Consider the following 13,879-nt stretch of genomic DNA (forward strand, 5'->3'; position numbering starts at 1 on the left):
GGAGTCCACTCACCAAAAGTATGCTAGATCATAGAAAAAGGAGAGACCAATAATAATATAAGATTATAAGGTATTTAAGTTGACTTATATTAATATATTCTGTTAAAAAATGTGCATAGTTTCCAGAAATGTATATTACCAAGATTACCTCCAAAAATCCAACAAGGAATGCTGACTAACCCAGGCTTTTTGGAAAACAACATGAACATTACTCAAAAACCTAGAAATTGAGCTTCCATTCGACCCAGTAACACCACTTTTGGGAATATGCTCTGGGGACCCAAAAACACACAACAGAAATGTCATCTGCACATCTATGTTCATTGCAGCACTATTCACAATAGCCAGAATCTGGAAATAATCTGAGTGCCTGACTGAGATAAAGAAACTCTGGTACATCTACACAATGGAATACTACACAACCATTATGGAAAATAAATTTGTGAAATTTGCTTATAAATAGATGGACATGGATAGTATCATGCTGAGTGAAATGAGTCAGATGGAGAGGGACAGATATAGAATGACTGCATTCATTTGTGAGGCATTTAAAAAATAACAGTATGACAGTATGATACTACTATCCAAGGCAAGAGAAAAGGGGACAGGAGGACTAATCAATGGTTGGAATCTTGCCACAAGTGTGTGGGGAGTGAAGGACAATTAGGATAGAAAAGAGATCAGTATGAAAATAATAGTTTGAAATAATCACTTTCAACAGGAACTGATTGCTGAAAATAGGTAAAAGGATATACCTGATAATCTTTCAGCATCTGTATTACAAATCAAAATTATCAAAAGGGAAGAGAAAGACAGACAGATGGAAATAGAGACAGAGACACAGAAGAAAAGTACCTGCCATAGAGGCAGGGAGGGGGAGGGAAACTGGAGACATTGGTGGTGGGAAATGTACATGGTGAAGGGATGGGTGTTGGAACATGATATAACTAAAACTCAATCATGAACAACTTTGTAACTATGATCCAATTAAAAATAAATAAATTTAAATTTTAAAAAATCCAACAGGGAATTGAAAAAATCACTATCTACAAAAGAATTAAAATAGATACCTAATAACCAACTACTTAAAAAATGGAAGAGGAGTTCCCACCTGAAAAATTGTATAGGTATGTTCTACAAAACAGAAACATAATTTCTGTGCCATTAAAATGATGAGAACAGAGCAGTGGCTGAGTACAAGCTTTGTATGTACAAGTCACAGGTACAACCCTCAGCACCCAATCCCTAATTAGAATTTATTACGTAGGTGAGAAATGACACAATTCCATGATGCTAGCACCTGGTCCAGACAAGGTCAGACCCGAACACCTGGAGAATCTGCCACCAGCACTCATCAATACACTAGCTCAGCTCTTTACACGCTACCTGTCCATAAGCAAGGTTCAGTCCTAACAGAAAACCAGCAGGACCGTTCTGTTGTACAAGAAGGGAGACATCCATGATATTGGTAACTATCACCCAATTTGCCTGTTGTCCATCATCTACAAGTTGTTCACTTTAGTTATTCTGAATAGAATAAGCAGAACACTAGATGATGGACAATCATGCGAGCAAGCCAGTTCTGAAAAGGATTCAGCACGATAGACCATATCCACACAGTGAACAAGCTCATTGAAGTTTCTGAGAGTTCAAGATGCCACTCTGTCTAATGTTCATCGACTTAAAGAAGGCCTTTGCATTGGTGGAGGGATATAAATGAAATGCAAACATGAAAGTTCATAAGTTTGTAATTGTACCTCATAGTGATTCATTAATAAAAAATTAAAAAAAAAAAAGAAGGCCTTTGATTTTGTTGAGACTGAAGCGGTCATCAAAGCCCTAACCAAACAGGACATTCAAACTCAGTACATCAAGATCCTCCTCGAGCTGTATTACAGATTCACCACTAGGATCTCACCATTCTGCAAGGAAGTGATCACTGACGTAAAGAGAGGGGTTCGTCAGAGTGATACCATTTCACTGAAACTCTTCAGTGCCACCCTCAAGAACGTCATGTGATGACTGGAATGGGAAGGAATGGGAGTGAAGATCGACAGTCGGCAACTACACCACCTCTGCTTCACTGATGACATTGTTCTCATAACGCCAAACATTAGCCAAGCAGCACAGATGCTGGCCGACTTTGACCTCGAGTGTGGAAAGGTCGGACTGCAGCTGAATGTCACCAAAACAATGTTCATGAAAAAAGAACTAGTCTCTGATGTTCCATTTGCTCTCAACGAAATGAACATCTCCGAATGCAGCAGCTATCTGTACCTGGGTCAGGAACTCAACATGAGGAACGACTTGATACTGGAACTGTGCAGGAGGAAGAGAGCAGCGTGGAATGCCTTCAAGAGCATCGAAGAAGTGGTTAAGAGGACTAAGAACCTATGGCTCTGGGCACTTATTTTCGACTCCACCATTCTTCCCGCACTAACATATACCTCAGAGACCTGGGCCCTATGAAAACAGGATGGGAACGCTATTCGGGTATCCCAAAGAGGAATCAAAAGAGCTATGCTTGGAGTATCACGTTTCACTCAAGTGAGATAAGGAATCCAGAGTTCAGACCTCCATTGATGGTCAAGAATCACGGACACTGTCTCATTTGCCAAGGCATCAAAAATCAGATTGGCTGGACATGTAATGCAATTTAGAGACAACCGCTGGACTAGAGCTGTTACTGACTGGATTCCACATGATGTCAAAAGACCGAGTAGCCGCCCACCAACCAGATGGTCAGACTTCTTCGTCAAAACTCTGAATGAATGGTTTGAGGCTTTTCCTGTTCCTGGAGCAAGCAAATACCATTGGGCTACACTAGCACAGGGACGAATGGAGACGTTACTGACACCTGCTTGAGCAAATTGAAGATCAACAGGATGACAAGTGATACAAGTGACAAGCATAAAATTAATACCAAGTTAGAGAAACAACTGTGATTCAAGAAGAACATTTAAAAAATATATGTTTTAAAAAGCCCTCTTTATGATTATAGGTATCAAACTAAAATATTAACAAACAGTTTGAATATTATCTGTAATGAACTATTGTTAACTACTTTATGAAAATAAAATGTATAAAAATTTCAAAATAAATAAATAAATAAACTATTAACAAATAGAATTGTTTTGAGCTTGGCAATGTGCATAAGTAGTATAACACTTCCCCCATATATGTTGGGCCACAGGTTCAATTCCCCTCACCTCTCATCACCAACAATGATCCCCCAGAACTGATAAAGTGATTCTCTGCATCACAACAAGTGTAATCCCCGTGTACGGCAACAAAAGTGTGCAAGCACCACACCCAAGTATGTAAGCATTGCACGAAGTGTGATACCCACCACTGCCATCTAGACTGCAACAAGTATGCCACTTGACACCGCAACAAGCAAACAATGGAGAGACTTGAAATGAGAAATACCTAGTGGAAGTGAATAATAATTTTTAAACTGTATTAGAACAATAACTAAATCAAATACATAATCAAGTATAAAATAGTATGAAATATTGTGTGTATCGTATATGTGCAAAGAGTCAGTGTGAATTTCAAGAATTTATTAGCAGTGGTTGCTAGGGGAGCAAGGAAATTCAGGATTGGGAAATAACTATGATCAGGAAACTTCATTTCATATTTTTTATAATTAAATTTTTGCAAGCAGGAGGTTATAACCTAGCTCTACAACTTTTGAAGAATTTATTGTGAAAGATTATATCAGGATATAAAAACAAAAAATCTAAAGCTTTGTCTCTGTTTCTGTATAGAAAGCTGCTTTCAGGTTTTCCAAAGAGTAATTTGTCAAAGGTGCCACATGGTGAAGACACAGAATAACAGTAAACATAGTCAATACAAACTCAATGTGGTCTTGGAATTTTAAAAGAAAAGACTAATTATGGATGCATTTTGTTGAGGTTCAGATAGCTTGGCAACAGTCTCTTACTGTTTTCTTCTTTAGTTGTAGACTTTATTATTAGAAATGTAATACTTTGGGGACCAGAGAGATAGTACAGAGGTTAAGGTGTTTGCCTTGCAAGTAGCTGACCTCAGTTTGATTTCTGCCACTACCTAATATTTTTTAGCCACTTCCAGGAGTGATTCATGACCACAGAGTTAGGAGTTAGGCCTGAGCACAGTGGAGCATGGCCAGGTGTGACCCAACACTCCCCTCAAATAAACATAATGCTTTATAAAATCACTGAAATTTATGTACTATTGTCTCATTTATGTGACTTTCAAACTTACGACTAAAGTTGATTATTAACCCTATAGCAACATAACCTAAGTTATTCTTTAAAGTAAAGGGATAAAATATAGACCTGTCAAAAGTGAATGCATAATCATAGTTACTAACTGGGAAAGTTATTATTTGGGATATCCTGCTGCCTTTACATTGCATTCTTAAACTATCAGAATTTATGTGCTACCTTTTTTAGGACAACTTCCTGTAGACTATAAGTTTTAAATATCTGATTCTCAAACAAGGTTGAGCAAACAGCTGGCTTCCCAGTCTCTCTCTAGTTTTAACCCATTCAGATCTTTGACTCCATCTTCATCCCAGAATATCTAAAGGGTCTTAAATTGGTATTGCCACCTAGTGGCTGAAAAAGAAAAAGAAAAATGGAAAATTATAAAGCAAGCTGCTCCCTACCTCTTCTTTGACTGTTGCACACCACTTATTTTCTAATAGCTAACTTGCATTACCTAAACCCCCTTTTAATAATACTAAATGATTGCACTCTATCAGATAAAAGAGTTTTCTTTTTGAAGAAACAAAAAAGGCTTCTAGCTTCACATGCTGAATGAGCTCTTGGTTTTGGTTGCTGGTTGGTCTGCCATCATCATTTATTTATTTTATAATACAGCCTTTTATTGGTTTTTCTTCAATAGTATTCCTTATTTGCTGTTCTTTGATAAATAATGCAACAGTGATCAACCTTCTTCTCAATTTACACCTAAGGATTACTAGAAGCTCCAAGGGGCTTGAGGGGGTAGTGAAATGTTTATGATCTCATTGACAAGACTGGATCTGAGCAAATTTAAAGATTAAATAATCCCATGGGAGTTCCTCTTTTATCGTATATTCACTGGAGAAGAACCAGTTGTGAAATGAATTATTTGTCTTTTAAAACAAAACAAAATAAAATTTGTCTTGTCTAAAAACCGAGTTCCAGATTGCTTTCTTTGCACTCTTGGGGCGCTGACAGGGTCCCAGATGGAGGTATTTTTCAGCAAGCTGTCAAGCGATCCGTCCCTCAGAGGCAACCACATCACTCAGTGGACTTGTCTTTCTCTATCTTTGAATATAAGAATCAGACTGGGTCAGATGAGATGGGCCAGGGTAGGATGAATCCAGGAAAAACAGAGGTCAGACAACCATGTACGGAGTGAAAAAAAGCAAAAATACAGTTACATATAAATTCCAATTGTGTGTTTTGGATTTATTTTACAATGTCTTGATTATTCCTTTCTTTTCATCTACTTAGATTCTTCTCCTGTCCCTTCCCGCCCCCAGGATTAAATGACTCTAATATTGGAAGGACTGTTAAGTGTGATTTTTTTTTAGAAAAACAAAGGTAGAAAGGTATTTGAGTAGCCAGTGCCTAAAATATACTTAGTTGTCAGTAAGTCACAGGCCTTTTTGTTAACAGATCTAAAGAAGGTAAAACAAGGTTGCTTGAAATAACAAAGCTAAAGTATTGGAAGTGATTATACAGTCTTAAAGAAACATTGACTGACAAACCTAGAGGTCTCCCTGACATTCTTTCTTTTTTTTTGCTTTTTGGGTCACACCTGGAAATGCACAGGGGTTATTCCTGGCTCTTCACTCAGGAATTGCTCCTGGTGGTGCTCAGGGGACCATATGGGATGCTGGAAATTGAACCCTGGTCGGTTGTGTGCAAGGCAAACACTTTACCCGCTGTGCTATCGCTCCAGTCCATCCCTGACATTCTGATGCCCTCAGTATTTGTTGGTTTAACTAGTTAAGTATGGAACGGTATGCAAATTTCATCCTTATTTCTAGTGTGCCTTTGAGATTAGGAAGATACACTATGGGTAAAATGATAGAGGTTTTGGGGCTGGAGAGATAGCACAGTGGGTAGGGCGTTTGCCTTGCACGCAGCCGACCCGGGTTCGATTCCTAGCATCCCATATGGTCCCCTGAGCACGGCCAGGGGTAATTCCTGAGTGCAGAGCCAGGAGTAACCCCTGTGCATTGCCAGGCGTGACCCAAAAAGCAAAAAAAAAAAAAAAATGATAGAGGTTTTGTTTTATGCTTCATATTTAAGATATTAAAATAATCTACTTCAAACCATGTCACTAAACTATAATTTAAAAAATTAAAATAGAATCAAAGAGATAGTACAGGGGTTAAGACACTTGCCTTGCCTGCAGCAAAACCTGTTTCAATCCCCAGATTAGTACACAGTTCCCAGGGCACTTCCATGAGTGATCCCAAGTCATAGAGCCAAGAGTAAATGAATAAGTAAGCTCTGAACACTATCTAGCATAACCCAACCCCTCTCCATTAAAAATAATAATAACAATAATCCACTTTATCTGTAGTCAATGTAAAAGAACACATAGGGCTATATAAAAAAAATATTCACTCTGCCTGTGCTTTAGGTTTTCCTCTTATTTTCTCTAGGACCCATTAATAAATATTTAATCATCAGCTACTTTATGCAAACTGCCTGGAGCAGTGATAATTCTGAAACAGTGAGGTTGTGCTCTCCACGCCGTCTTTATCATGACATAGCTACAACACCACACACCAATCTACCACACCTTGGGGCCAAGTAGATTCCACTGAGAACTCAGAGAAATGTGAGATGTTTTCTTAGGCAATCCACAATCTTTAATCAAAAACCAGTTAGAGTCTTTTCATGTAATTTCCACTGAGTTAAAAATTTAATGGAGTAAAATTTGATTTATAATTTTTATCACTTTAAAATGGCACAGCCATCAGGGACACCCTCCACAGTGACCTGCAAGCTATTTGGGAAGCTCCACTCAAGAGAGACAAGATGGGCTTCTCTTTACTGGGTTTGTGGGATGAATCCAAGGCAGAAATGCTTCATAGCATATCTATCACCCGTGTTCTATCATTGAAATTATTTTCTCAGCAATAATTTTTTAAATCATATTTTTTTAACTTATCAGAAATTATCCCTCCTGCTCTCTGCTGTATACTGTTACTAAAAGTTCCTGTCCCTATTGTTACTGGTTCTGCGTTGGGGCCATTTTCTGTTTAGAGATGAATTTCTAACTTTTAAGAGCTGATGTAAAACTTAGTTTAGCATTAGAAAAAATGGGCTAATATGATCTGAAACACATACTGCATAAAATTTCCCACTGACCAGCCCAGACTTAGTTTTTCTTCTTTAATGCAGAAGTCTTTTTGCAAAAAGTGATAGCAGTTAGAGATGGTTAAATCTTTATTTCTGAAAGTTTCATATCACCATTTTCCTTTTTTTAAACAGTGATAAGGTGATAAGACTTATTCCCAATACAGAAGAAGAAGCATATGCACTGAAGAAAATATACCGGCAACTTAAGGTAAAAAATAATGATCGCTAACCAGGAAATTGTGCTTGTAAGGTGTTTATAGGGTTTTGCATGACTAGCATTAATAATTTGGATTAACTAGCCAAAAACTTCTAAGAAATAACTTGAAATGACTTCTAAAGAATGCTTGATATTATTCCAAAAATTATTATATAGCTATATCTGTTATTATCTATTTATTAGTAATTGATTTCCTATCTCCCTTAGTAGAGTGTAAGCATAAGAAAGCTTGTATATTTTTCTATTGAGTGCTCTGTTCTCAGTGAACATCTGGAATATCTTATAAATTCGGCTAATATTTTTTCTTGTTTTTTTATTACTAACAAATGAGTGTGCTTTGTTTATAATCTTCCAGAGCTTAATTTTACCTTCTTGAAGTCTTCTTGCTGATTATCTACACTTTCATTCTAATTAAAACTTCAGGCAGAAATGAGCTGAGGAAAATAAAGGCTGGAAATTTAAGTTAATTAATTTTGCTATGTTTCAGTGGGTCTGATAGGAAAATTTTGTTAGCAAAGGTTGGAGGACTCTGACTATGCAATCTTTGATGAATTTTATGGATTTTAGAGTTAGTTTCTCATCTCCCCATTACCCATATAATTAAGCAACAGTTTTAGCTAAAAAAATTTTTGATGAGAAGTGTGGATGGACTATTTTCCATATCTGCCAAGAACAGAAACCAATCTATAAAATATGTGGTGGTTTGACTTCGTTTGAATGATTAGAGAAGAAAATCAATACAGATTTACCTGGAGCTGGGACGATAATTCAAAGGACTGAGAACATACTGTGCATGCAGAAGGCCCAGGTTCAATTCACAGTACCACGTGGCCCCCCAAGTAAGGCTGGAGAAACCCCAAAGAATAGAATCAGGAGTAGCCCCAGAACCAATAGTTTTAGCCCAAAAACAAAAATATAAAAATAAATAACAATTAAACTTTAATAGCACTGTATAGAACTGTCATCCCTTTGTTCATCGATTTGCTCGAGCGGTCACCAGTAACATCTCCATTGTGAGACTTGCTGTTACTGTTTTTGGTATATCGAATATGCCATGGGCAGCTTGCCAAGCTCTGCCTAGTAGGTGGGATACTCTCTGTAGCTTGCCGGGCTATCCGAGAGGGATGGAGGAATAGAACCTGAGTCAGCCTCGTGCAAGGCAAATGCCCTACCCGCTGTGCTATGCCTCCAGTCCACTTTAATATTGGACAGAAAACAATTTTTTTCCTAGATGACTGTCAAAGGGATGAGGGAGTAAGTGAATTCTGAAGATATTTGTAATAATCAAATTTTTGGTGTTTTGTTTTGCTTTTAAGTATTTCTTTTGATGTATTGAATATATTTGTCAGTGAAGTTTTGAACTTTTAGTTTATTGATTTCCTTCCTTCCTGCTCATTTCAAGCTTCTACAAATGCAATGACCAGTTTAACCATTGTATCTCATACCAAGAGACCAGAGTGAGGAGGCAGGAACTCACCCCAAATTGTTATGATTTGAATCCGTATTAAAGAGACTGCTTGCTGGGCATTTGCTGCACCTTCTTTCCTCCTCCACAGAATCTGTTACTGGATAATCATGTTAACCTTCTCCTACTCAAGTATGGTAGCAATTTCTGAACACTTTGCAGTCTTCCAGAAACTCAAAAATTGCAAAGAAACAAGGTGTCAAGTAGATTCTATGTCCACTGAAACTGTTTGAGATATACCTGGGAAAAAGAATCCATACTTGGGGCTGGAGAGAGAGTCAAGGTTCTTGCCTATCACTTGGCAGACCTGGAACACCACCTTACATGGTGCTTCAAGCAACTCCAGGAGTGATTCCTGATTGCAGAGCCAGGAGTAAACCCTGAGCATTGCTGATTATTTCCAAAAATCCAAATTCTACCCCTCCCCCCCAAAAAAAGACAAAAAGAAAGTAAAATCCACACTGTGCTTTGGATTCCTGGTTTGAGGGGAACAAATCTCTATACCAGGTCTTGGAAATCATGATTTGTTAAAGGATTTTCCCCCTCATTTGTGAATATATTACATGGTACATTTACAAAGCTATGAAAATGAAATTGCACAATTATATGTGGAATGATCACTTACTATTACCAAAAGCAGTAAAATGAAACCACTAAGAATAGTGAGGTTACTTACAAAATTCCATAAATCATCATAGATGGGACTGAGAAATGTTGAGTGGAGAGAGAACAACAGACAACATGTTGTGCTCCTTTTGTATACACTTAAAAATATTGGGAGTGGGGGGGAGGCACATTCCTGCATACAGCTCTAATTATCTGAAGAAAAGTAATAAACTGGGAGGAGTTAGGATGTGGAGGATCCTAGAGCAGTTTTTCCTTACAGAAAATGAGATCATATGGCCCCCAGGAGGTGCCCAGATTGTTCCAAGGGGACACAGGTGAAAACCACATAAACGAGGGTCACAACATGAGACTAGGGAGACAACCAGTCAGACAGAGGGTCATAGAAAGGAAACAAGGTCGAAAAGTTAAGAAATGGTCACCAAAAAGATTCGTCACAGAAACACTGGCATAGAGGACAGCTGAGAAAGGAAGGAAAGGGGATGGGTGAGGAAGAGGAAAGAGGAAAGGGGGAAAGGAAGAGTGGGAATTCAAATCAGAATGTTGACAGTGTTCCTGCAGTTCTACTCCCTACAGATTTCATCCAACCCCTTTTAGTCACTATACATAGGTCACGGTGCTAAGTGCTTTCTGAAAAATGTCTCATTTCAAAAGCTCTGAGCGATGACACCGTTATTATTGCTATTTTGCAGTTGAAGGAACTGGGCAATACAGACAGAGGTTAAGCAGTTTGTTCTGGGTCAACATGCTGAAGTGAAACACATGTCTAAACGTTCTAGAAGAATGACTTTCAGCCACCAGTCTGGGAAGTGGTGCAGATTGTCAAGTGTGAAAGGGTTGAAAAGCATGGCTCTAGAATGTGCAAGGCTTCCCTCTTCACTCTCGTCTATTTACTGAGATCATGCTCATAATGGAGAAAAGTAAAGCCAAGATTTTCAGGGAAAGGCAGCTAAGACTTAAAATTACTTTGTCAATATAATTGTGTTCTTTAGTCCTTGAGTTGAGGGTCACTGAGACCACTTCCAAGTTTAGTGATTGGCAGGAAAATTCTCACATCTCAGCCTACAGTTCTACTCACAGCAGTGATTATTGTGGCAAAAGTATTCAAAGCAAACACAGCCCCCCCCCAAAAAAAAAAATTAGGTTGAGTCCAGGAGAAATAAAGCACATATCCAAGAATCGATTCTCTGTGGAGTCACAAAAAATGTTCCCAATTCCCTGAGCCACATGTTGTGATAACACATATGAAATATTATCTGCAGGGGAAGCTCATTATAGACATGTTCAGGTTTTAACTGGGGCCTAACACAAACCGAATTCCCACACTCCCTGTAGGAAAGCAGGTGTTCCGCGTAAACTATGTTGTCTGCACATACAGTTTAAGCACAATGAGCTACTTTTCTCATGGTGGTGGAACCTTCCCAAAATCTAAATTCCCAGATACCGGCTGAGATCCAATCTTGCAAGCAGTCCTTCCTGAGAATAGCAGTTTCATGCCTGCTACGTTAACCCTTTACTGCACATCTCTTTATTTCCTTTTGCTAAAGAACTAGCTTTTTTGAACAAAAGTTTGAGGCATTAAGATCATATAAATTTCTATCTAAAAGCATCATGTTAAGTCGATGTCATTTTAAATTCAAATTACTTTGTCACATGATTCTCATACACTCCTGAAAGCAGCAATTCTGACCAGGTAGAGAAAGCATCCTGCAGAGAAGAAAGAATATGACTATCTGTCATCTTGTTTCCTGTGGAGCTGATGGGACAGAATTGAAGCCATTGTTAACTGCTTCTTCGAATACCCTGTGGACTGCCTCTGGAGGAAAGGCAGTTGAATTTGCCTGAAGTCTTAAGTTGATTTCTTTTCTTAAATCACAGTGCGGTAGGCAGAACTACAAAATGTTCCCAAAATTTTGTACAACTCACTTCCCTCATTCCACCACCACCACCACATACACACCATGAACATAATCGCTCCTCTGGGAGTAGACAGAGTTAGTGGACATGATAATGTTAGTCTCCTGACATTAACTGGGGAAGGTCACCCCAATCCTGTGAGCCCTTTAAAATCAGAGATACTTTTTTCCAGTTGTTCCCAGTGAAGTCAGGGAAATGTTCCCGTTGGCCTCTAAGAAGAATCAAATTGCATAGGAATGTTACTGATCTCCTGGACATGAGAGCCATAGCTAGCTGATAGACAATTAGGAAATGGAGAAATCTGTCTTATATTACAAGGAACTGAATTGCGGTGCTACCACATAAGTTTGGAAGAGGACACTGATGTCCTGAGGAACTCGCCTCTAAGTATATAAGAGGATCCTGAACCCCAAGGAGATGAACTGACACCCTGATTCTAGCCCAAATAGACCCTGAAAAATAAATCCAGCCATTTGTAATTGGACTTCTGACTTGCAGAATCATAAAATGACAAATGGGGTTAAACTACCATGGTTGTGGTCATTTCCTCTGCAGCAATAGGAAACTAATGCAGAATAAGGTAACGCCCTATACCTTGACCTTCACTGGCTCACTGTTTAGTAGGATATATCTGAATGCTTCAAGTTAATTTTTCTAATTTCATTGGGTATAACCAAGTGTCTTCGGAAAAGTGAAAATTGATTGGACTACAAACTTAGGCTATAAAGTCATAATGTCTTAGCTGAGATTTAAATAAATGAAAAATGCATGTGCAATGTAAAAAGGAATCTGAGAAGGTACAGTTAAAGCATAGCCAATTAGATATAAAACTGCTGTTACAAAGTTGGCTACTTTCCTAATTAAATTTTATGGTTTTGCTGAAGAATTAAAACAAGAAAGTTAAACAAAATCATACCCCCAGAGTACTGGATTGAGAAGTACCAACCAATTAAATTGTTAATTAAAAGCATAGCCATGATTTAAATAAAGTTATGATGAAAGCGGACAGTTTGCAGGTGTATAAAATTAGAGTCTGAACTCTATGTTCTGCCTATATTTCTTCACAAAATATTTATTGTTCTCCAAAGACATAGAAAGGGCTTTGTGTAAGATCACAAAGTTTCTATTATGGAATTGACACATCCTTGTTAAAAGAAAAGTTAATGGTGCTTCTGTTCTCCGTGTTCTCAGTAAGGAGATAGAAGATTTTTATAAACTGTCCTATATCCAAAAGTTTGTCATTGTTTTCCCCAATTGAAACAGGGCCTCTAGAATATTAGTTGGCTTGCCAGGTGTGATTGAATGGCATGTCAAGAATCATCATTTCCATGGAAAAACAAGGTTTTTGTTTGTTTGTTTTTGGTGTGTTTTTTTGAGGAAGGTATAGTAGTTCCTACTCCATTGCTTGTACAGTATGTTAAAAAAAAAAATCCCTACTGAAATGGCAGATCCCCTTTTTGAAACTTAGTAATAAGCTTTGGCTATATTGGAGTATGTTTTGCTAAATCATAAACCTGCACCTATAGGAGATTCTGAATTCCTATAGTCGCTGGAACTTATAAACTCAAATATCCAACTTTATGATTTAACTGATTGGGAAATTTGGAGGGAATGCTGGGCTGTAGAATTCTTGCTATTGAAGTTATTTGCTGTTAATTTTATTAGAAACTGTCATTATAGGATCTCTTCATCATGGCTATGGTTGGCAGAATTCTAAAATTGCCTTCAAAATCCTTTACTCTGATAGATATGCACATACCTTCTACTGTGTATTCTAGCTAACATTAATCTAGCATACTTCTGAAAAGAATTTTGCAGATGAAAATACTATACCAAATTAGTTCACCTTATTTTAGTCAAATTTCTCAAATAGCGCTTTAAAAATAAGTGGAGAAAATATTCAACAAACTGAGAAAAAGTTCCACTTGAAAGAGCTCCAGGTTCAATCCCTGACACAGCATAGTTCTCCAAGCAAACCCTAAGCACAGAACTGGGAGTAGGTCTTAAGGTCTGAGGAGGGCCCCCAAACAAACAAACAAACAAACAAACATACCATTTTCTACAGAATGTTATAAAAGAGAAAACTCTATTTGTTCCAGCTGACCTGAAGCAAATTAAACATCTATGCAGAAATTGCAATATAGTGAAAAGCTGTAGAAAACCTCCAGTTGCTGAGACTTGTCTCTAGGTGACCAGATAGAAAACAGGGATCTCACTCTCACAACCACAAGTAATGGATTTTACCAACAGCCAATGAACATAGAAGAGAATCTTGAGTTCCAGTTGTGACCATAGAGCTGA

At 37.9% G+C, this 13,879-nt stretch overlaps 1 protein-coding gene across 1 annotated transcript in view; it reads left to right on the forward strand.

Moving 5' to 3' along the window:
• The window catches only part of CPA6 (carboxypeptidase A6), a 252,777-nt gene that overhangs the window by 90,478 nt on the left and 148,420 nt on the right, over positions 1–13,879 (forward strand). Inside the window, 1 exon segment of the mRNA XM_004602408.2 lies at positions 7,488–7,563. Within this exon segment, the coding sequence (XP_004602465.2) occupies positions 7,488–7,563 (76 nt within the window).

The sequence above is a fragment of the Sorex araneus genome, chromosome 2, assembly GCF_027595985.1.
Source record: "Sorex araneus isolate mSorAra2 chromosome 2, mSorAra2.pri, whole genome shotgun sequence".
NCBI classification, from domain to species: Eukaryota; Metazoa; Chordata; class Mammalia; order Eulipotyphla; family Soricidae; genus Sorex; species Sorex araneus.